The 25,261-nt window shown below is 32.5% G+C and overlaps 2 protein-coding genes across 5 annotated transcripts; one reads left to right on the forward strand and one right to left on the reverse strand.

Moving 5' to 3' along the window:
• Positions 1 to 1,385: 1,385 nt before the first annotated feature.
• LOC143052604 (leucine-rich repeat-containing protein 42-like) lies at positions 1,386 to 13,905 on the reverse strand. 3 transcript variants are annotated; one of them, XM_076225683.1, is made up of 6 exons: positions 13,721 to 13,905; positions 8,049 to 8,491; positions 6,436 to 6,554; positions 5,347 to 5,435; positions 3,099 to 3,276; positions 1,386 to 1,802 (listed from the first exon to the last, which is right to left on the reverse strand). In XM_076225683.1, the coding sequence occupies exons 2-6, from the start codon at positions 8,447 to 8,449 to the stop codon at positions 1,474 to 1,476; spliced, it is 1,116 nt and encodes a 371-aa protein (XP_076081798.1). In that variant the 5' UTR covers positions 8,450 to 8,491; positions 13,721 to 13,905; the 3' UTR covers positions 1,386 to 1,473. The 3 variants fall into 3 exon arrangements, with proteins under 3 accessions (XP_076081798.1, XP_076081796.1, XP_076081792.1); XM_076225681.1 differs by lacking the exon at positions 13,721 to 13,905 and adding an exon at positions 13,675 to 13,695; XM_076225677.1 differs by lacking the exon at positions 13,721 to 13,905 and adding an exon at positions 13,083 to 13,188.
• Positions 13,380 to 19,395, forward strand: LOC143052641 (intraflagellar transport protein 25 homolog). 2 transcript variants are annotated; one of them, XM_076225710.1, is made up of 4 exons: positions 13,380 to 13,537; positions 16,324 to 16,430; positions 16,743 to 16,811; positions 19,168 to 19,395. In XM_076225710.1, the coding sequence occupies exons 1-4, from the start codon at positions 13,446 to 13,448 to the stop codon at positions 19,314 to 19,316; spliced, it is 417 nt and encodes a 138-aa protein (XP_076081825.1). In that variant the 5' UTR covers positions 13,380 to 13,445; the 3' UTR covers positions 19,317 to 19,395. The 2 variants fall into 2 exon arrangements, with proteins under 2 accessions (XP_076081825.1, XP_076081832.1); XM_076225717.1 differs by lacking the exon at positions 16,743 to 16,811.
• The last annotated feature ends 5,866 nt before the right edge of the window (positions 19,396 to 25,261 follow it).

Consider the following 25,261-nt stretch of genomic DNA (forward strand, 5'->3'; position numbering starts at 1 on the left):
TCATATTTAGGACTATCAACATAATATCAATGGTTAGTAAAGAAGGCGGGACATTTTAGCGAGTGCACTCTTGTTTATTGGAGTATGACAGAATTATCTTTCAATATAAACTGCAAGTACCCTTTGGTCAATACCATATGCTTTTGTTTTTTTATTAGTTATTTGGATTTTTGTTGGGTTAGTGCCTATCTGTTAATTTGAACCTTTCCAAAAAGAATTTTGATAGTTTGTCATTCTGATGTGCTGTTACGCCACTGTCAGGGGTGAGTTAAGTGAACTCAAACATGTATAAACACATCATACTTCTATATGTGCCTGTCCAAATGTGAGCCTGTAATTCATTGGTTGCCATTGTTTGTTGCCTGCCTTTTTTAAGCATAATACAGGACACTGATATTTTGAAGAAATTGCTTCATATTCTGTATGCTAGGCCTTCAAAAAGCTTACTATATAGTGAAGGCTTAATTCTTCCCATCAAATCCCCAAGCTTTTTTGCATTACTTGAAACATAAGTCATACACATAGATTTTGTCTAGCTTGTGAAATAAGTATTGAAGTTAGACATGTTACTTTACCAACAGTCTCATTCTCTGATGATGTCCATTTCGGGATAACATATTTCACATTTATTTACAGTCATATCATCCATGCAGCATAAGATGTTCTAGTGATGATTGATATTTGGAGAGTTTAAGCATAATATTGTAACTACATTTCATGCAGAATATAAGGTCCTAAGTTTCAATTAGTAATGCATCAATGAGTTTGAAATTTTAACATTGTTAAACAATTCTTATAAGATTTATTCATAAATTATAGATATTTCTGGTAGATGATGATGATGGATGACTGTTTAACATTCAGAGGTCAATTAAATGCATATTCAGCATGAGAACATTATAATGTGATGTAAATATAAACTAATTCAAACATATCAACGTTTTGTTTTCCTAAAGGCATCTGTTTCCTTATGTTGTTGTTAGAGATTTCCTTGGGGTCCATGCTCTCATTGTTAAATAGAAAACAGTTATGAGGTTACTCATGAACAATGAAAATGACTCCATCCAAATTCTAACAAAGAAAAGTCCAAATGTGCAAACAGCAAATTCAGCATTTTTTCCATGTATAAAGGGACATAACTCAAGACCAGTGAAAGCGACACCACCCAAATTTCAAATGTGATCTGTGTTTGGGAGTAATGCTCATTGTGTATCAGTTTCAAAATGTTTATCTAGGAAGTAAACAGAGGCCAATTTTGGAATGTACAGACAGACAAGGCACAGTGGGGTCATAAACATTACATATAACCAGGGAGACACAAACAAACTGTTAAAAAAATCTGTATATAATGATTATCAATTTCTTAGCTATATTATTCAAAAATAAAATTTATAAATATATTTATTAATTAAATAATTTTTACAAATATTCTTCCACTCAGTTCTATTGCAGTTTATGTAATTTTGTTGTGTTTTACCAAGCCCCAGATTTCAGGGCAGACTGCAGAGTCATCTTTTGGCCACTTTTTTTTGCATGAGCTGGGTTTCCATACATACTGAGCAAATCAGTGTCTGAATTGTCCATATCATCACTGTTATTTTTTGACTGATTTTGTTGTTTTAATTTGTTTATGGAATGTTTATCAACATCACTACAATTTGTTTGTTGATTGTCGTCAGGTACTGTTTTACTGGTTATTTCCAGTCTGACTAGATGCAGTCTGTATCCAGATACCTTTCTGATATCTTTTGACTCGGTGTCAATCAATTTGTCTTCAGTACTTCTTTTTCTCTTCTTTGAATCTGAAATTTGACAGAAAAGAAAAAATATTAGAACAAATGAAACTTGAGGCTCCAAAAAGCCTGTATTGCTCTAAGTTTATGTCCAATGTCAAAAACATAGGGACTTCAAAACCAGGATTTCATCTAAAGGGAATTTGTGATCACACAGACACAAAAACTGTTCATCATATTTTTGTATTTTCTGTCTATGTTAAGCATATATAACCTTGAACTTACCAAACAAACAAAAAAATTTTTTCCAAACATTTAAATATTTTTTGTAAAAGACCCTGACCTTTGACTCAATGATCCTAATATTAATTGGTTCTTTTCCTTCCTTAGATGTTTCATCTGAATAAGATTAATGCCAATCCTTCAAGGGATATTTAGGATAATATCTAGATACAAATATTAACCTCAAAAATAATTTTAGTGACAACGTCTTCAACCTTTGACAGTCTGTATCATGTTTAACATACTGAAGGAATGAAACACGGAAAAAGCAACAACTTTATGTATATGTTTCTCAATTTTTTTGGATGAACCATAATAATTCTATGACACAGGTGAGCTAACTAGGTGAAATATTCATGTAAATGATGCTTCTATCAATCAAGTGTGTTCTTTGACAAAATAACTTTTATTCAGGCTGATGCAACTAGCATCTTATTTGCCTTAAACTCCTGAACCTCATCAGTGGTTATCTAAAGGTACATGCATTGTTTGTCCTTTCATAAATGTTGTTTGAAGAACTTTGGTAGTCTCTTATAAATCTATTCACTTGTCTAGACTCTGGGTGATATATTAAAGTGCTAGACATATGATATAGATACTTGTCAGTTGATGAAACTTATGCTTATCATTGTCTTTTGGGTTTTTTTTGTGTTGCTAGCTTGCTGCTGTGTCTTCAACATATACTCGATATTTGCTTTTAGTCATATATAGTTTTAATTTTCGAAAGTACTCTATCCTCAATAAATGATAAATCCTAAATTTTCCTCAATGGATTTGAAGATTTATAGTGAAATATTTTGTAAATTGCATGAAATTACAAAAGTATCTTTCATAACCTTGCTCATATGTATCTTTTACAAACCATCTCTTAATATGATAGATGAAAAACAACCATTATTAATTTGTTTTGTATTTGCCAAGAAATAATGTCTGTTCAAACTGATAGGTTGATGTTGAATTTGAGATGAGCCATTTTGGTTTGTTTTCTTGGAGACTGGCCAGTTTTACAACATGTTTTATGCAAAAATAACAAAAAGATAAATAAATATGTCTATAGAGCAAACAGATTGACAAATAACTTACAGAACTGTTGTGTCTTTGTTAGTTCCTTCTTCACTTTTACACAAGTTGCCTTATAAACAGCTGTTTTCATCCATTTCTGAACCACATCTGAAGCCCAACCTACATTGGATATTGTTTTCAAGGTACCATCATCTTTTACTGGCTTAAATTTCCAGGTTTTAAGAAGCTCTTGATTCCCCTGAAACAAATGACAAATTATAAGTCAGATCTTTAAAAGACTATAAAGAACCATCTGGCCTACAAAATGCTTTAGATAAATTAAATATATTTTGTGAAAAATGGAATCTATCTGTTAATCTTAATAAAACCAAGATTATAATATTCAATAAAGCAGGGAAAATTATTAAAAAGCACAAATTCTATTATAATGGAAAATTACTGGAGTTAACTGATGAATACAAGTATCTAGGTATAACTTTTAAACCATCTGGATCTTTTACTTCAGCAATTGATCAGTTATGTAAAAAGGCTAGCATATTAAAAGCTATATTTTGTATTAGAAAATTATTATTTTCTGAAAAGATGAATTTACTACCACATTTAAAGCTTTTTGATTCATGTGTTAAACCTATTCTGTTATGTAGCAGTGAAGTTTGGGCTACTATTAGTTTAGTGAAACAAAATACTACCATCAAGTCATACTATGGATGCAAACTTCAGTCCAAATAAAATTCAAACAAAATTTGCTAAATTTTTATTGGGTGTAAATAAAGGTGCTGTTAATAATACTGTACTTTCTGAATTAGGTTTATTCCCACTTTCATTGTCAGCCCTTAAAAATACAATTAATTTCTGGCTTCAAATCATTAATATGGACAGTGAGAGTATGGTAAAGAAAGCATACAATGAAAACTTAAAACTTTCCTAATGGTTTTTGTAGTAAATTAAAAGTGTTATTAGGTAAACTTGGTTTTCAGCATGTCTGGGAAAATCAAAATACTATGTCAAAGAAAAAATACTGGAAACAAGCTCTTTTTTGTGACTCTAATAATGGTAATAGTCATGGTAATAAACTAAGAACATATCGCAAAGTTAAAAATAATTTTGAATTAGAAAAATATCTTCTACTGGACCTTAACAAAAGTGTTATTTCTAAAATGGTAAAAATTAGAATAAGTAATAGCAAATTACTAATTGAAGTTGGTAGATACATGTATACTAGAACACCTTTAGAACAGAGAATTTGTCCAATTTGCAAGGATGGAATTGAAGATGAGTTCCATTTCCTCATTCAATGTAAAGTGTTAGAACTTAATAGAAATGTACTCTTTTGTAACTTAAGTGATATGGTTCCATCTTTTGTTAATATGTGTGGACAAGATAAGTTTAGTTTCATTTTAAAAAGTAATGATACGGACATTAGTACTGTTTGTGTACCTGGAATAAGCGATATGTATGATTTGAACATTCTTTTTAAGCAAACATAATGTTGTTAAGAGCTTTTATAGTATTAAAGCTGATTGTAATAGCTTAAATTAATAATATTGTACCAATGACACCTCCACGCAATGTAAATATAAAATATGTATCTCTTATCATTGAGAAAATATGGGTTTTTTTGGTGTTTTTTTTGTTTGTTTGTTTATTTTTGTATTTGTATTTTGTAAATGTCGGCTGGTATCATTTCTGTATAGGAATTTACACCAATAAAATTATTTGATTTGATTTGATTTGATTTGGTAATAAAGAGCAAGCATGTTCTCACAAGCAATAGACTACAAAATCTTCCCATGAAATCAACTTTTATTCATACAGGTGATAAAAAATGAAAAATTGTCACCTTTCTTCTTTATTACTAAAAATATGCTTTTAAAATTTTAGACTATATAGCATGCTAATGTGCACAGAACCTTTATATAAGGAAAACTTTACTTGATCAAATGGGTGAGGAAATAATATCAAGTCATCATGGTCATACAATATGCCAAGTGGTATTTTTTTATATTTACTATGTCAAACTGTCTTTGATGGATTGTTGTTCTTTTCAAAACTTATAATTTCTAATATACTGTGGATTCATTTATTTTCGTGGTTACCAATTCTCGTGGATTAAGGAAAACATACATGTTCATGGATATTTGATTTCGTTGTTTTGCCGAAACCTGCATACAACCCTAAAGAAAATATGTCATTCATTGAAAATATAATTTCGTGGTTAGTCTGTACCCACGAAATCCACAAAAATTGGTATCCAACTGATAATAATGAATCCACAGTATTAACAATTTATACATAGATGAGAACTTACTTTGACCTGTGTTGAAGTGACATCAATTACTGTCAATTTACAAAATGGATTTAGATACTTGTAACATTTTCCTGTAACCTCCCAGTTATCTGTACAAATATAATTTATCCATAAATAATGTTGGTAAACTGACTATCTTTAATACATGTGACATCATTATGTCAACATCATAGCACAAACATTTCAATAATTATTATCATGAAAACAACAGAAAAAGCTTTCTGATCAAATTGCTTTGCACGGGATTTTGAATTTAATAAGATATCTTGTAATTAAAAAGATATGATCCAGGTGTTTGTTTCACCAAAAAGAATATGACTTAGATTGATCGTAAGTATACTGAATTGTTCATGACTTATGATCAATCTTAGTAATACGATTTTTGTGAAACCAAATCCAGGTTCATAGTACATGTACATATTTTTTTATACCAGATATATATTTTAAACATCCTTACGATGACTGTGGTTAACACTGGTCAACATTCAAATAAGCCCATTAATATCTATACATTTTGGAAGGACAGTATATTTGTTCTGGTAACTGTCCTTTGTCACAATTTTCATTATTTCTGGTTACATCTTACAGTAACTGTATAACTTGTGTAATATAAACAAATATAACCTCACACAAACTGAATTCAAGGTACATGTAGTGTATTGCTGTGTATGTCTAATCTACATTGGCTAGAGGTATAGTGGAGGGTGGAAATTTCACTAAACATATTTAAACCTTGTCATTTTTACGCCTGTCCCAAGTCAGAAGTTTCTGGCCTTGGTTAGTCTTGAATTTTTTAAAAATTTTAGTTTAATTATGTTCAGGAGGTAAGTGTGAAGTCCACTTTCACTGAACTAGTACACATTTTATTTAGAGGCCAGCTGAAGTCTACCTCAGGGTTCAGGATTTTCTTGCTGTGGTGGACTTTGGTTGTCTTTTTTTCCTGGTCGGGTATTGTCCATTTCCATTCTCTATTTTATGAATGAGTGTATTTCTATTTTTCTTTAGTTTCAATACGGTAACTTAAATGTTTCACAGATCATTTTATATTTATTTTTCTAATCTAATATTATATATTTTTGCTCTATTTACCAGATACATCCAGCTTAGTCAATCCTGCTGGTCCCTGACCACACACTCTGTAAGGACAAGTCAATCTCTGGATCCCTTTATCAGATAAACTGTTGTCACTCAGACACAATATCTCCAACCTTCAAATTAAGTGCAAGTACATATCATAATAAGTGTAATAAGTTGTCGAATGAGTTAAAATACAGCAAGGCTAATATGAAATTCAGAGAACTTTCATACAAATTATCTTCAACATAACATATTGCTTTTTATACGACCGCAAACATTTTTGCGGTCGTATATTGGTATCAAGTCGTCGTCTGCGTCGTCCGAAGACGGATGGTTTCCAGATAATAACTTTAGTATAAGTAAATAGAAATCAATAAAATTTTAACATAATGTTTATAACCACAAAAGGAAGCTTGGGATTGATTTTGTGGGTTATGGTCCCTTAGGTTTAGAAATTAGGGGCCTAAAGGGGCCCAAAACAAGCATTTGTCTAGTGTCAGTACAAAAAGTTGTGTATAAGTATTTCAATTGTTCTGAAATTGTACCACAATGTTTAATATCATAAGTAGAAGGTTGGGATATATTTTGTGGGTTATGGGGCAACAGTCTAGGAATAAAGGGCCAAAAAGGGGCCAAAACAAGCATTTTTGTAGTTTCAAGACAATAAATTGGAGTTATCTTTCTTTGTCCCAAATGGTTGTTGAATCACCTAAAACTAATGCTTTATGAAATCTTCTTTGAAAATTGGAGTTATCTTTCTTTGTCCAGAATAGTAGTTGAATCAACTTAAATCAATGCTATATACAATATACAATGCAATATTCACTTTACTACAAACTGATAAATTAAAGCAGTCTTTACCATTCAGTGATGACAAGCACTTTGATTACCATTCTAGGGTTATGCCCATTTACAAATGGAAAACTTGAAGAATTTTTTAGTTTCTGTTCTCTTAACTTAAGTTTGTCTCAACTCAATTAAAAAGAAAATTTCTTCAAATATTTTGTTTTGAGAGAATTAATATTCAACAGCATAGTGAATTGCTCAAAAGCAAAAAAAATATTTTAAGTTCATTAGACCACATTCATTCTGTGTCAGAAAACTATTTAAACACAATCAAAATTCAGAGCTGTATCCAGCTTGAATGTTGTGTCCATACTAGCCCCAACCGTTCAGAGCTCGACCTCTGCGGTTGTATAAAGCTGCGCCCTGCGGAGCATCTGGTTAAGTTTTTTTTTTAAATGGTGTTTTCAATCTTTATATACCTCAACTTCCAAATTTCAATAAGTAAATAGAAACTATACTATAAAGTATACCACAGATTGTAAACAGATATTTTATCGCACTATCAATTAGAACTGACCAAATGGATAAGCGCAGTTACAAGTGTTTACTCATAAGCCTATGAACTCCATACATGAGGGGCCTGATTGGGGGTGGGGGGGGTCGTATCACTATTCACGAGTTGATATTTTTGTCAATCATGATTCACAGAAAAAAAAATCTGTAGAAAAACGAATCACGATAGCGAAAATGCGCTGATCACGAAAAACGAAAATAACCCATCAGGCCCCTCATACATGTACATTTTCTGTCAAACTGCAGTTTTATGTGGGGAATCTTACCTCTGAAGTTGTCCCAAATCATTCAAGAAATCATGTTCATCTCCTAGTCTACAACCAGTCAAATCTATTTCTCTAAGGGATGTCAACAAATTTAAACGATCCTGACAGAAATTAACTCCAAGGTATTGGTTACAGAGGTTTAAACTTGAAATGATAAGGTCCTCATATACAGTAGTAAATATTGAAAGTGCATGAAAGCTGTTTTTGTCATCTAAATCAAACTTGTCTAAGGATTCTGCTTTTCTGAATATCTGTTCTGCTATCAAATCTGGCAATCCATAAAAAGAGTCAACATAACACAGATTGTCTGCTACATAGTGTATGCACTGTGACAACAAACGTTCTGGTGTTTTTTGTCTTTCTTCAGATATATCATGTGTCTTAAGTCTCTTCCCATTCATATCATTTCAAAATAACTATTTATTATTCAAGTTACACTGTACCTAAAAAGATAAAATAGGTACATTGTTAATCTATTTTTTCAGAATGCCTTACATGACAGAACAAAGGTTCCACCTTTTATCTGTTAGAATTTTTGTTACATAACAAAAGCTCTATTGGGAACTTTCAACAGATAATATTTTATCCATTGCCATACAGCCAGTACGTTGGTACGCGAAAATATTAGGCAGAAAGATCAAAGGGAAAATATACGGATTACCGATAAAATGAAAGTATCAGAACTTGTGTTACATAATAAAATTACTGTATATTGACAAAATTATGTTAATCATGTGAACAAACAGAAATTTCATATAAGTGATAATCAAAATACATGTAAGAGCTCTGCTAGTTCAATGCTGGGCATAATAATTACTTTGTAAAGAATGCCATTGTATAGAATTATTCTGAGTAACTCAGTTGGATCTTATACATGTTATAAGAGAATAATATATACTCCAGGAAATTATTTCTTAAAGAAGGAATAACTGTTATATGATTTAATTAAGCTTTCAAGAACTTTTGTTATCAACCATATAGTGTTCTGTGCAGAATAAATATATAGTATGTCTGTATGAACTACACTTTAGTGACCATGTATGTGAACTGAACCAGCGTTTAAACTTAACATGTAGGGAGCCAGCTTGAAAGGTGGAACATGTATGGGAGTGAACCTGACTTTGGGTGAATGTGTATGAGGGTGGTAATAGGGGGTACCTTCATCACAAATAATAGTAAAAATAATTGACAATTGATATTAACAGTAATTTTTAGTGCATGACGATAAAATGTACACTTGTTTTTAGATGATAAAAAAATCAGGTGTTATTGACAAATCATGTTATTTTTTTAAGGTTAAATTTTTTTTCTCAAAAATTAACAATAACAGTATCGATAATTATTTGAGACCTCTGCCAAATCACAATAAGGATATTTTGACAAATCACAGTAAAATTTTAACCATTTTGACGCTAATTGATTGACAATAAAGGGCATTAATACCCTCAGGAATGAGAGCGAACATGATTTTAAGCAAACGGACATGGATTCCTCAGCAGCTCATGTGCCAGCCTTTCTTGGCAGCGCTAAAACCGGGAACGTTTGCTAGTAATTGATTGAATAATTGTATTTAAAAATATTTTTATCTTGTGTTTTTTATTTAATTCAAATTTTGTTGTGTATTTTAATGATTAAAAGTTTTTTTTTTTTTTTAGAGTCGATATCCAATAAACTACATAACACAAGCTCTAGTGAGCTTTTCAAATCGACTTAATAACAAAATACAATACACACACACAATACAATAAACACATACAAAAGTCATGAAAACAACACAATTTTAAACATATAATGCATAGTAAGATACCATAAATGACATATATAAGTTAAAAGCATATAGTACACTTAAAACATAGCACAAGTTAATAATAAGATTGCACAAATCATATAATCACACAAGAAATAAAAGTAATCAAAGCGCTGTAAGTGCTGTAGGCAGTTAACCAAAAACCAAGGAAAATGTAATCATGAAAACTGTGGCAATGTTGCTTCAACATTAATCATTCATTTATAGTAAATTTATGTTAATCTAATGAGTTAATTATTAAGGCAAATAATTTATATGTAATCAAGGTTTCAAAAGCAATGCATATATCAATGTATATTTTTATGGTGAGTCTGCAGTGATACAAGTTCGCAAGACTTGCAGTTGTTCTACTTGGTAGTTAACATTGGTTTTAGTTGACTGCTAGTAGTACAAGTTGAGGTCTGACTGACTGGTCCATATTAAATGTAAATGATTTGTTATTTTGTCCCATACATGGATATATATGGTTTAGGGGTGGGGATCTCAACGGCTTTCAAGTTCTCAAACAGGAAGGGGTAGGTTGACCCTAGGGACTTCCCCTAAATTTCATTTTATTTGTTATATTGTCCTATACATTAATGTATATGGTTTAGGGGTGGGGATCTCATCGGTTTCCAAGTTCTCAAACAGGAGGGAGTAGGGTGACTCCAGGGACTCCCCCTTTATTTCATTCAATTAGCTATATTGGCCCAGACATTAATGTATATATTGTTTTACAGTTGGGATCTCAACTGTTTCCAAGTTTTCAAACAGGAGAGGTGGGGTCACCACAGGGACTTCCCCTATATTTCATTTGATTTGTTATATTGTCCCATTCATGAGTCTATATGGTTTAGGTGTGAGGATTCTTGACCATTTCCATTTTTAAATTCTAAAACAGGAGGGGTGGGTGACCCCCAGCGACTCTCCACATATTTCATTTAATTTCTAATATTGTCACAAACATGAATACATATGGTTAAGGAGTGTGGATCTCAACCGTTTCCAAGTTCTCAAACAGGAGGGGGTGGGTGACTCCAGGGACAACTCCTATATTTTATTTGATTTATTATATTGTCCTAAACTTGAATACCGGAATATGGTTTAGGGGTGGGGATCTCGGCCGTTTCTAAGTTATCAAACAAGAGAGGGTAGAGTGGCCTTAAGGACGCCACTGATTATCATATGATTTGCTTGCATTCAGGTATTACTAGTATATGATATAGTTGCATTATTTGTTAAAATAAAGTAAAAAACTTCCAGCTCTTTAATTGACCCTACAAAATTGAGAAAAAATACCCCTTTAAAATTGCAGTAATTTGTTTACACTTTAAAAGCATCTCACAAGCATTATCATCATTTATCACTGATAAAGAAATTTTATACTGTAATGTGACCATGAACATATATATTGTTAGATACACTAATTTGAAATTGCCGCCAACAGCATGAACAGTTGAACTTATTGCATAATAGACTATTGACGTTGTACTACGTATTGATGACAAACAATATTCCTACGACTTTTGCAATTTAGGAAATCTTAACTGTCTTAATGTCTTAAGAGATTTTCGGCGATTAAATATTTCATACATTTGTTCTTTGACATCTTAGCCAAAAGCTCAGGGGATAATAAACTACACAAGGATTCCTAATGTGCTCTACTTCCTATGTGCAACTTCAAAACTTTTGTGAAAATCGACGATCATTTAAGGTTTTTCTGGTCATATTTTTTTTAATCCAGAATGTAAAGTATGAAAAAACAGTCCAATAAGTTATAAATAACATAGTAACCAGCTAGATAATAACAATGGCACGTATTTCAGCATTTATTGGGTAGGACACAAATCCAGGGTGCTCGCATAAGGCAGCTTAACTGCCTAAAAATAAAACAGGCATAAACACTATATGAATGCACTGCACTGGCATGAGCTGTTACTTGGATCCCATGTTTGTACCAATTTTTTTAATTGGTCCAAAGATGTTTCCATTCGACAATGGTTCGGTAGCTCATTCTAGGTTTGTGCAGCATTATAGCGAAACGATCTTAAGCCATACTTAGTAGTTCGAACTCTTGGGATTACTGCTGTTTCCTGTGATCTTAAATCATACTTGTTAATTTTTATATCAATCAAATCATGAAGGTAGCTCAGACTTTTTTTGTGAATTATTTTAAATGTTTCTATTGCAATTGTTTTTATTCTTCTTATTTTTAAAGATGGTAATTTAGATTTTTCTAGCAGTTTTTCGTAAGGAATATCATAATCTTCATAAATGAATCTTAGAGCTCTTTCTTGAATTTTTCCCATTTTAAAAGAATTTTTTTCACTACAGTAGTGCCAAATTACTGGACAATAGTTAAAATTCGAAAGTATGAATGAGTAGTATGCTGTTAACCGACCTAGCCTGTTTAAATATTTACCCATACATTTTAGAATATTTAATTGTCTTGATGCCTTTTTACATATTTCCGATAGGATTATTAAAATTAAAGTCCGAATCTAATAGTTCAATATTCCAAGAAGGTTAACATTTTCTTCACAAGAAATTTTGTTTCCATTTAAATTAAATATCAAATTATGTTTATTTGTTTTTTTTCCAATGGCTATAGCCTGGAATTTGTCAGGATTAGCCTTCATTAAATTTATAGAAAACCAGTTTATTAGATTTAAACTATAAGTTTCTAAACTTTCAACAACTTTACCTAAATTATGATCACTGTATGATACAGTGTTGTCATCCACTTGATTATAAATGGTGCTTTTTGTACAAAATGAAATATGTCATTTATGGAGACATTGAAAAGAACTGGACCAAGAATTGACCCTTGTGGTACGCCTATAAACATACGATCCCATTCACTGCAAGAACTTCCAATTTTAATGCGTTGTTTGCAGTTTTCTAAATAACTTTTTAATAATTTTAGAGAATTTTTAGACAGACCGTATGCTTCCAATTCAAGTAAAAGTAAATCGTGCGGTAAACAATCAAATGCTTTAGATAGATCCATCAAAATTGCAGCAATAAATTTGTTCTCGTCCAGAGCTTTTTTCCAGTCTTCTATTATTTTAATAAGTGCAGTTTGGCAACCAAAACCTGACCTAAAAGCCGAAAGAAGAGGATGAAAATGTTTATTTAAGAATTCCGTTAGATTGTCAAATTGTCAAAGCCTGAAGGCCTCTGAAAAGACAACTTGTATATTTTATGATTTTGTGTCACTCTTTCAAAAATTCAACACAAGTTTTTACCTATGGTTACTTTAACATGTTTTAAACATGTTACTTGATAAATAATTTGTATAAAGTGATTTGGAATTTGGCGGGGAAAGTTTCCGAACGGGTCTTTAAAAGGCGGCTATCATTTCTGGTCAAAAAATTTAACCACAGTCAATTACTTTTATTGTTGACCGAATTTGTCTGCATTTGATGATAAACTTTGTTCTATTTTAATTACATCTTAATTATTTCCGATTTATTTTTTAATTTTTGACACGTATATTTTATTTTCAATATCATCTCTCTCAGGAGGTCGGGTCGGGATGAAAAGACTTGATTTGCGGTGACAACCATAAATATTCCGAACAGCCCTAACATTCCTATCAACAGTTAAAAATGTTTGATGTTGCCTTAAAATCTGCTGGTGCCCAGGTTGTGTTAGCAACTTCAAGTGATGATAAATATCCTCCTGAAAATATTATAGACGGGTATAATCTCAATTTTAAACCACTGAGTACACTGCATTATAACAGAAAACTGTTCTCACCCACCGACACTTGCATTGTTTCTTTCTCAATTTATATCAAAAACAGAAAAATACTTTTTGCTTTGTAAAACAATGTACCTTTTTACTTTGTGTGATCCTGTGTGGAAATATAATGCATACATACACCTTATTGCTATTTGTCCGCCATTACTGATATCACACAGGTTCCGTAAAAATTTGACATCATAAAATAAAATATCTTCGTCAAAAGTTCAAGTGGCCTGGTCAGCTGGGATTAGCGATAAGGTGTATTGTTTGTTTACTAAAACAATAGACAATGTCTACAATCCTCATTAATCTTAAGGCATGTTGGCACAAACAGACAAATACACCTTATCACTATTTGTTCGCCATTACTGGATATCACACAGGTTCCCGTAAAATTTTGACGTCATAAAACAAAATATCTGACACCACAATGGAAAAGTGATTATTATATGCATCAAAAGTTCAAGCGTCCGGGTCAGCCGGGATTGGCGATAAGGTGGATTGTCATAACCATGATAACCTGTTAATGACAAATTACATGTATGTGCAGGTTTTTTCCTCTTGTGCGTTTTGCTCAAATTCCCTCCTCTGCTTTGAAAGCTTATATATCCTGGCTAAGATTGGGATTGAGGAACAGCAGTATCAGATTTGGCAGTTCTGTCAATGTAATGTGTCACTGTTTATAGTTTGTCTTTTCAATGTTTTTCCCGTCTTGTCTAGTTAGTATAGTTGCTAAATTTAGGTTTCTGATCTCAACCTCTTTGGATACTTGATGGAACATATCTTCTTGTTTTTTCTCATAGCAAGCACACTCAGGAGGAAATGGTGAGCCTGTCTCCACAGTTGCATGACTCTATGCATTGGTTTGGCCTACTCGGTTCTTGTAACCTGAAATCTTTATTTGTCCAGATCTAGACTTATCATGATTATGTTAGTCCAAATAATTATGACCTCTTCAAAGGCTATTTCATTTTTTTGCTTTGATGCCTTACTGTGACGCAGTCAAAGGATTCTAAGCGAACAAATTAAATAGCCTTTCAAGACATAATAATTATTTGGACTAGACTGACATTTTTTGTACATCATGTACATGTACATGTACAATGTATGTATGTGATTTTCAGATTCAGTTGCCCAACATCTACCTTTCAGTGCTTACCTTCTATGTAAGGTTGTGTGGTAAAATAATTATACTGCCCCAGGAATTTGTAAGTAATATTTACCAGTACATGTATTTAGGTATGAATATTTCTGTGCTGTTTAGGTCACTTAAACATTTGGAAGCTTATTTTGCCCTTTATTTTAATACATTGTTTACATGTGTATCAGATTGTATTATTCACAAATTGTTTTAATATGATATCATTCATTTCTTTTATCTTCTTGAAAAAAAGTTGCCTCCAGCAAGTACATGTATGTTTGTCCAATTCATCTACATCTCTCTTCAATTTATCAATTTATACACTGTTGTTCTCAATTTAATAGGTGATCATCTTTTTGCACTACTATGGTCTCTGAAGATAAGAAGAAAGATTTTCTCTTTTACTTGGGTTCTTTTGAATCACCATCACCTTTCCTGTTTCAGCTTCTAATGTGTGACCATTGGTTCTTTCACAGACATGAGCAATCATTTCAGTCAGTAAAACCGGGGACTGGTTGTATTATTTTTGGTATTTCCTTTAATTTGTTCTCTTAAACATTAATGATGTTTTTACAATGTGTGCAAAGGTTGATCTGACTTAAAGTCGGTTTAATAGACTTCTTTTGAAGGAAAGCTTGAAGACAAGTTATTACTGTCTCTTCTTGCTTTAGACATCTTCTTTCTCAGAAATATCTTAACAGTCTAGCCCTGCTTTCCTTTCCTGATGGCTTTCATATTACATTGAGGCTGAACTGTCAATTTCACTATGATAATACATTTTTGTACCACCATGGTGGTCTTGTGGGAGCATGATTGCCTCAAGTGCAGGAGGTTGCGGGTTTGAACCCTGGCATGGACAAACCAAATACTTTAAAATAGGTTTTTTGCTGCTACTCTCTAAGCTTGCCACATTTAGGAGTAGGAGCAATTACTGGTCGGCATGAAGGCAGAATAATGTGTCCATGTCAGGTGATAAGTCTTCCTTCTGAAACTAACCTTGGGAACTAGCACTTAAAAATCCGGCTCAGTGTGTTGGTCTAGTGCAAAGCAGGGTTAATATTCATATTTACATTAACATGTTCTTAACCTAAATATGCATATTAATTTGTTACTGGACATTAAGCAGCCAATTATCATCATCTCTTTGACAACATACAGTTGTATCTGACAATATGTTTACCACTTCATTAGGAAGACTTGATAATTGACTTTAGGGCTAAAGGTAGATGTGACAAATTACCTAGCTAAGAAGACACTTTGAAACTGTGACATTATACCCAGTTATTGACCAGGAAGGGACTGATTTTTGTCATGCCTAAAACGCAAATCACAGAAAGCAAGACATCAATAGGGATTACAATCCAGGAATGGCATAAACTGTTTGTATAAATAACATTTCAAGAGGTAAAAGACCCAGAAGCTTCATTCCTTGTATACATTTACATGTACTAATGCCTTACGTGTATGTTACAAAGTTTGATAAATACACTATTATCGTAGCATGCATTCTACAATTCCATACACAAAAATAAACCTACATTATTGATAACCCTTTATTGTGTCCAGTCATTTGAGTCTTTAAACATTGTTTATTTCAGGGATTCAGAAACATTCTGGACAACAACAGGTTTGTTTCCACAGGAATTTGTCATAAAATTCACATCAATGATGAACATGTCGAAGGTAGAATTAGCTTCATGTAATGGTAAGTTTATATAAATATTGAAAAAAATATTGATAGTTTTATTTTATACCAAAAGAACCACTGATAAAGGTAAAGACTTGATATTGTATACTTAAAAATATACCATGTTTACAGTAACTAGAAAAACTTAAAGAACAACTGATATGTAGTCAAAAGCATGATAATATCTTATTAGATATTTACCATGTTTACAGCAACTAGAAAAAAAAGTACTTGATTTGTGTCTCATTCCAACAGTTAATATCATTGAATTAGAAATTCTTTTCATTCTACAAAGGTATTTTAATACAAGAAATATTATTTCTTTTTTAGTTAGAAAATTGATCTTAGAGAAAAGTACAGACAGTGAACCTTTAAATTTTGAACCAATAAAAGAAATAGGTAGGTTTCATTTCTTAGTCCCTTACAAACTAAGTCGAAGGGGAATTTAGGTTTGCACTCTCTGTCAGTCGGCAAATCAGTTTTCCACACTTTTTTTCTTCATGCATGAAGATATGGATAGATATTTGGTGTATTCTTTTATCAAGATGAGTTACAGATCAGGTTCCAGTTTGTTCACTCAAATAATTAGTTTTACACACTTTTTTTTGTCATGCTTCAGCTTGAACATATTGACCAGATATTTGTTATATATAGTTTACACCATTACAAGTTGTAGGTCAAGTTGGCATTTTGTTCAGCACAAAGAACTTTTTACTGTTAGTGGACTATGTATTGCCATGCAGTACTCTCAGAATGCAGAGCTCCAGATAAGCTGCGTATTTGCGTGATCACGCAATACAAATAATTAAAAACCCAATACAATTGCCCATTGCAGGGTTCAACAACCCAATTAATTCAACAGAAAACCCAATTATATGCCAAAACCATGAGTTTTCAACGCTTTTATTCTCTATCGTTTGCGTTATTTACCCTTATTAGTTTATAGTCTTCGCGTAATTCTATTTTTAAAATATTTATAATTGGAAATGTCCTTTCGTTCTTAAAATAGAGCCCTGCATCAAGCAGCTTTAATGGGTTCTCTTTGGAATTTTCTGTTGCTCAAAAGGTACACATGTTTATGAAACATTTCGATCTTCTCAGCGTTTATCCAATTAGCGTGTATCATGTCATATTTTTTTCAAATTTCTCGGGATTAATTATCATTACATACAATGAATTAAAACCAAAGTTAATGTCCGGTAAAAATATTGAATAGAAGCATGTTTTCAGCTTCTTTTGAATAGCTGAGGGAAAGTTATGATGATAAAAAGACTCAGCTAGTGTTTTTAGGAAGGGTCCATCGAATTCACGGGCTTACATGTTTGCGTACTTTAACGAGAACATTGCTAATAACATCCCAGAAAAAAATAAAATAGCCTTGTCAGACGTCATAATTATTTGGACTAATAATAATAATGGGGTTTCGGCAAAGACGAAATCAGTTGGAAAAAGTGAAAAGCCAAATCAATTATGACATGATATGTAGTTGGAAAACATTTCTAATAAGGGACAACTTAACCCAGATTTATGTAAATTGAATTTAACAAAAACATTCAAGTATAATTCTAGTTTATATACTATTTTTTCATTTTAGTTGAGTGAATACACATATCTGTTTTTTACAGTTTATATAAGTTGTGAAAAAAATACAAAACTGCCTGGTAGAACTTTGAAACGGGACACAAATTAAACGTACAATTGCTCGTCAGTGAATAAAACTCAACACACTAAGGAGCTTGGTGGTGAAAAACCCAATGTGATATTTGCTTGAGGGGTGAATTAAAATTGATAATGCAATTCAAAAACTTTATCTCCCAATTGCATAAGAAAATGGTGGGTAAAAACCCTAATTTGTGAATTCTTATCTGGAGCTCTGCAATGTTTGTTGTTGTATACAGGTTTTGACATAATCCTAGATAGTGGTAAAAGGCTGTAAGAGCAAACATTTCAAATATAAAAAAAATCAGAGGGTAATTCAAAACTCAAAGATACACATCCATAAAAGAACAAAAGGCCAGCAAAATAGTCATTCATAACAAACCCATGATTATGTTTTAAACATCAAGAGTTAAAAATACACTATTCGTTTAAATTTTCCATCAATGAAATTTAAGATTTTTTTAGTACCGTAATATCGCAGTCCCACTAGGCTACGATTGCACTACGATCTGTGAAAAAAATGAAAATTTTGATGATCGTAGTGAGATCGTGTAGATATATATGTTTTCATGCCGCTCATACTGCGACCTCACCACAATCTGAATAAATTTAAGAACACAGTGAGCATGGTGCGATCGTGGTCTAGTGGGACTGGGGCTTCATATAAATAGGAAATTTACAGGCCAAATAGCAATTTTACAAGACTATCTGTTAACATTGAACAATGAACAGATAACTCTAAACAGTTACTCACTGGGATATTTAAAGATTTTTCCTAATACTAGTAATTCTCAGACTCTAAACACATATATTGAAACTGACTGATCTTTGTTTGTTTTATGTTTACATAAATTCAGACAAATAAAATGACTTGTTAAAAATGGAAGCAACATTGCATGCATTTCTGATTGTACCTTCAAATACTTTATTATAGTCTTGAAAATTCAGTGGCAATGAAGCTGTTTTTAGGGGTGAAAATATATTTATTATATACAAATTATTAATGCAGTTTTCAGGCAAATACATATTCATCCTTTCAAACTTGGGTATATTTTCACATTATCATGATATAAAAATATTTTTCTCTCCTTTTCAGAGATAAATTCTCACGATGGTCAACTACAGTCAGAAGAAATAAATCTAGGCAATATACAGGCACAACATTTACGTGTTGTAATAGATTCAGCATATGACCATTTTGCAGCTGTTTATAGACTACATGTAGACGGAACAGCAGCACATTAATATAAATCCGTCATTTGAACTTTAACATTCCGTCCATGGTGTAATATTTATGTGTATAAACAAAATTGTTATAAATTTATTGTTGTTCTGGTTTCATTGGAAATGTTTCAATAAGGAAATAGAAAATTCACATTTTTGATTTAATAGTAAGATTCAAAAAGATATGATAAATAATCTGTAAACAGTTGCATAAGAATAGGAAACACATATACGTTTTTCTCTTGCTTGGGACAAAAGTTGTGTAAAGTGAGATAAAAGGGATTGCTTTCAAACAAGAATGCTGGTGTCAACAACTGTTTTCTGTGTAGGTTAGTTTGATTGGAACTACTTGTGATGGATCATTGATATTTAATATAAAGTTGCATTACTATCAGTAAATATCAGTTGATGACTTTTTTGTTGCTCTGCCCCCTAGTTCATGTTCAAGTGAATTTAGATTAATTTTGCTAAAGTTAGTTTGATAGGACCATTTGTGATAGATTAATAATATTTTGTATTATGTGGCATTACTATCAGTACATAGTTTGACTACTATTTTCAAGCCCTTCACCTAGGAAATGGTCCAGTGACTTTGGATAAATTAACTTTTTTCCATGTTAAGTTCTCTGCTCAAGTTAGTCTGATAGGATCTACTTGTTGTCTTACCTGTGACAATTTTCACTGTATGCATCTGCTATTTTTCCTTGTATAAACATCCTTTGGCTGTTGTCTGCTCTATGGTCGGGTTGTTGTCTCTTTGACACATTCCCCATTTCCATACTCAATTTTATAGATAAAAGAACAAGACAAAGAGTACGCATTAATGAAACATTAAACCCAAAAATACAAATGAAACCAAATATATTTAGATATCAGCTTACAGTATTCAATCAACATAAAATAGGTTTTGTATTTAAAATATTTCTAGCTCTAAATTGCAGAGTAAACAAAATTGTAAAAACATTTAAAATAGATAACCAAATATTGGCTATCAACACGATGAACACCAAATTCAACAAAATGACAAAAACCCATTGACATATAACAAACAACAACCCTTTGCCATGTTCCTTATCCATTAAAGACACACTATCAAGCAGCATGGTTAAACCACCCTTTGAGATCTCAACCTCTCCTCCAAACTAGTGCACCAGCAAAAGATACACAAGAGAACACTAACAAGAAAGAGTCAGTAAAAGTAAGCATTAAATCCTATGAAAAAACTTAAACAGACAACAGCAACACAAACAAAACAATGATTGACTAGAGCTTTCTGCATAGCAGGTATTCATTTTATATAACCATTGCCTCTGCTGATGTATCAAAATGTGACAGAAATATACATGCTCTTGAACAAAGTCTAAGGTTTGTTTACTTTAGATTTAGAAATTAACTGCACACTTGGTTTTGAAAACATAAGTTCTCCAGAGAACAGTTGTGCTCAAACACAAATAACACATTATAGGGGTCAAGGTCAGAGTGACCTGATTTTGGAATTTTACAAATTTCAATATGATAATGCATCTGCAAGCAAAGTTTCATCAATCTCAGTGCTACAATACAAATTCATGCATTGTACATAAATAGGACAATGTTTTACTAACATAGCTGTCAAGGTCAGAGTGACATGACTGATATATGATAAACTGCATCTACTGTTGCATCAGCTTCACAGTTGTGTTAACCAGGGTCTATTTTGATAGGGGTCAAATGTTACAGAGGGGTGGGGGGCAAGGCCCTTCTTTTTCTGGAAAAAAATTTGGTTGATTATATAGGGAATCACTGAAGCATGACTGGAGCAGGCCCCTCTTAGGCAGTCAGCAGGCCCCTCTTATGAAAATTTCTGGATCCGCGACTGTGAAAAACTCAAGGTCAGAGTGACCAAACATGCAATGAATGTGCATACCAGGTTTTATCATTGTATTTAAGTTCCATCGAACAAAAGTTGTGTGTTGGACAAGAAGAGAGAAGGTCAAGATGATCCCTATATACTCTCAAAAAGTTTTGTAGCAGGGGTATAACTACAGCACACTAAAAAATGGTTTGGCAGTAACTGAAAGCAATCTCAAAGTACCCAAACTTCTAACAAATAACTTCCCAGCTAACACTGAGCCACTCTTAAATTGTTGGCTGCACTTCTTAAAAGATCTTAAGACAGTAACGTCGTCAGAACAGAAAGACACAGTTGTGTACAATGCCTAAAACAAGCTACATTTTTAAAAGTAGAAAAACAAACGAAATATCCAAATCTTGCTTTGCGTTATAGATAAAGGAAATTGAGGTTCGTCAGAAAAAAAAACACAGGTGCAATAGTTGAACAATAATATGATTACCAAGAGTAATATATTCATACTCTTACCACTATAAAGCCAAAACATTTAAATTCTGGTAAAATGATATAAAACGAGCATTGCAAGGATTGTTTTCTAACTATGTGCAATAGATAATAGTGTAGATATTTGTTTATTTATCTAATTCTGTTACCATCAGTTACGATGTTTCCTGTAACAAAAATAAGTTAACCATATTTCTCTCATATTGCTACCGATATAGTTTTCTACAATTATTATCACTAAACCACAAAACGAAGTCAATTTGTTTTGCCTGTGACAAAAGTCGCAGTAAGAGAGACATTGGTATTACCAGGAACATACATATTCCCATGTATTCCCTATCCAGCGGTGGCGGAGGTTCTAACTATTTGTTTAGAGCTTTATATTCCAAAAGCTAGAAGATCTGGATACTTCATATTTTGCGTGCAGATACTCTATGTTACGAAGTTTTAGTCCTTCTTATGTCCGCCATATACTTGACCTGTTTTTTTTTTGTTTTTGTTTTTCATCTGAATTTCAGGCTCTTCTCGTCTTTTATACAGATAAGACCATTGGTTTTCCAGTTTGAATGGTTTTACACTAGTAATTTTGGAGCCCTTTATAGCTTTTTGTGCGGTGTGAGCCAGGGCTTCGTGTTGAAGGCCGTACATTGACCTATAATGGTTTACTTTTATAAATTGTTATTTGGATGGAGAGTTGTCTCATTGGCACTCACACCACATCTTCCTATATCTATCAATTATAATGAGTATTTATAGGATAACCATATTTAGCCTATTTGGTATATTAGTCGGTATTCACGGGCATAGTATACATGTCTGTCGGACAGATTCAGCTGACCTCGAACTCCTTTCATGGATCTGTTATACGTGATTATGTCCGTTTCTGAAATACTATATGTAGTACTTAGTTCAACAATATGTGGTGCATGGAATGAATGCAGCTAGGTTCATGTCAGTCTGGCAGGTTTCACCTGACCTTGACCTCATTTGTATGTTTCATTTGTTAATGTTAAGTTTTTGTTTTTTGGTATATTTCCCCCATATAATAGGTCACACACAACTATATTTGTTGTATGTAATGGGTGCATGTCAATCTAGCAGGTCCCATCTGGCCTTGCTATTCATTCTCATGGTCCATTGGTCAATGTTAAGTTGGGTTTAATGTGTCTATAATTTTTAAATTATTATAATCAAATTTCACTATATGTCTGTCTGAAAGCATTTATCTAACATGAGTTTTTGTAATGTTTTAGTTAAACCTTTATCTTTTAAGACTTTCAACATAAAATCACTGAATGGTCAGTAAAGCAGCCGAGACATTTCAGCGTGTGCACTTTTGTTTAAATCAGTATGTTACTTACTATTACTATCACTTTCATTTACTGTGCAATTAAAGGTAGGAATTTTTTTATAATCGTTCTGTCAATCATTTTTATACGACCGCAAAAATTGATTATTTTGGTCGTATATTGGTATGACGTTGGCGTCGTCGTCGTCGTCGTACGAAGACATTTGGTTTCCGCACTTATCTTTAGAATAAGTAAATAGAAATCTATGATATTTAAACACAAGATTTATGACCATAAAAGGAAGCTTTGGATTGTTTTTTGGGAGATTTGGTCCCAACAGTTTAGGAATTAGGGGCCAAAAAGCGCCCAAATAAGTATTTTTCTTGGTTTTCGCACAATTACTTTAGTATTAGTAAACAGAAATCTTTTAAATTTTAACATAAGGTTTATGACCACTAAAGGAAGGTTGGGATCGACTGTGGGAGTTTTGGTACCAACAGTTCAGGAATTCGGGGCCAAAAAAGGTCCCAAATAAGCATTTTTCTTGTTTTTTGCACAATAACTTTAGTATAAGTAAATAGAAATCTATGAAATTTTAACACAAGGTTTAAGACCACAAAAGGAATGTTGGGAATGATTTTTGGAGTTTTGATCCCAACAGTTTAGGACTTAGGGGCCAAAATTAAACTTTGTTTGATTTCAACAAAAATTGAATATACGGGGTTCTTCAATATGCTGAATCTAACCATGTATTTAGATTTTTAATGTTTGGGCCCAGTTATCAAATTGGTTCACATTGAGGTCTAAAGAGTCTAAAATTGAACATTATTTGATTTCATCAAAAATTGAATTCTTGAAGTTATATATGATATGCTGAATCTAACCATGTATTTGGATTTTGGCCTGATATTGGACCATAATAAGTAAATGTCCAATTTAAAAATTTTAAGTGTTTAAGTTCTTAGACCACATTCATTCTGTGTCAGAAACCTATGTTTTGTCAACTATTTAATCACAATCCAGATTCAGAGCTGTATCAAGCTTAAATGTTGTGTCCATACTTGTCCCAACTGTTCAGGGTTCGACCTCTGCGATCGTATAAAGCTGCGCCCTGTGGAGCATCTGGTTGTATCTGGATACTCACTTCAATACGTTATACTTAATTGCAACAATATCTACATGTGATCACATATCAAGGGAGAAAGATTTTTTCTCTCAATTTTTCTAGAAACATGATTGGAGATGCTCTTATATAATTAACGCGGGATAGCAACCTACTTGAATACATGTATGGTCACATTTAATAAAAAGTAGATCCCTATATATTTGAGGTCCCATCAAAGGACTAGGCCAAATGTACTAAATATAGGCAACAGTAGTTTATCGATTTTATAATCTCATAATTGAATAAAAGACAAGTCAAGGTAACAAACACAAACTGAGTGAATTATATGAACTCGAAAGGGAGCAAGATTTAGACTGGGTGCGTCTGTACCTCATAAGCACACCAACATATAGATAAGAATAGACTACAATGTGTGCAGCACAGTAGTGTCTAGATGCACAATCAAATACTTATATGAATGTCAACCTTACTTGGATTCATTCCAACATATTACATGTAGTATAAGTGGAAGAACCTCTTATTTATAACAAAACAAGAAAACTTAACTATAAACGTAATATATAGACAAATCTCAAAATCTTATACCATCATGATTTTCTAGAAACTGCATGCGAAGTAGATCATAGTATTGTGATGCTAAACAATTCAAGCTCTTTTTCTTTTTTATTAATCGGATATTTTCCACCCAGAAAACGTAGACCACACATCATCATCGCTTCTTATGGAACCAACGCTCTGAAGACGGGAATTTGTGGATGTTCCTGTTCTTACATACGCAGTGGTACCTTTTGTAATGTATACCAATGATATAGCTGTAGCTCCATTGACCTGGTAGTCCTCAGATCCATCAACAAATGATTTTGAATGTACAGAATTATTAACAATTAGCTCCATAGTCGTCCAGCTATTAAGATAAGGATAAAGGGTATATGTTAACACGTCACTGAGAGACCACTGACCGGACACGTAAAAACTCCAGTATTATTGTTGGATATCCATGTCTATTGTTTATCCTCACATTATTAAATATTATTTGTTTATGTGCTGTCACTGGTGCGTTCAACCCCATGAAAGCACGGAAAGCTGTTCGTTTTCCGTCGTCTGTATTACCAGGTAAAAGAAGTCTTGTTTCTGAAAGTATAAGACATTGCTAAAAATTAAGTTAAAGACAAAAGATCAGTTTCCGATGAATGGTTTGTACGAAACTCATCCAAAT

The sequence above is a fragment of the Mytilus galloprovincialis genome, chromosome 1 (assembly GCF_965363235.1).
Source record: "Mytilus galloprovincialis chromosome 1, xbMytGall1.hap1.1, whole genome shotgun sequence".
In the NCBI taxonomy this organism is placed as follows: domain Eukaryota; kingdom Metazoa; phylum Mollusca; class Bivalvia; order Mytilida; family Mytilidae; genus Mytilus; species Mytilus galloprovincialis.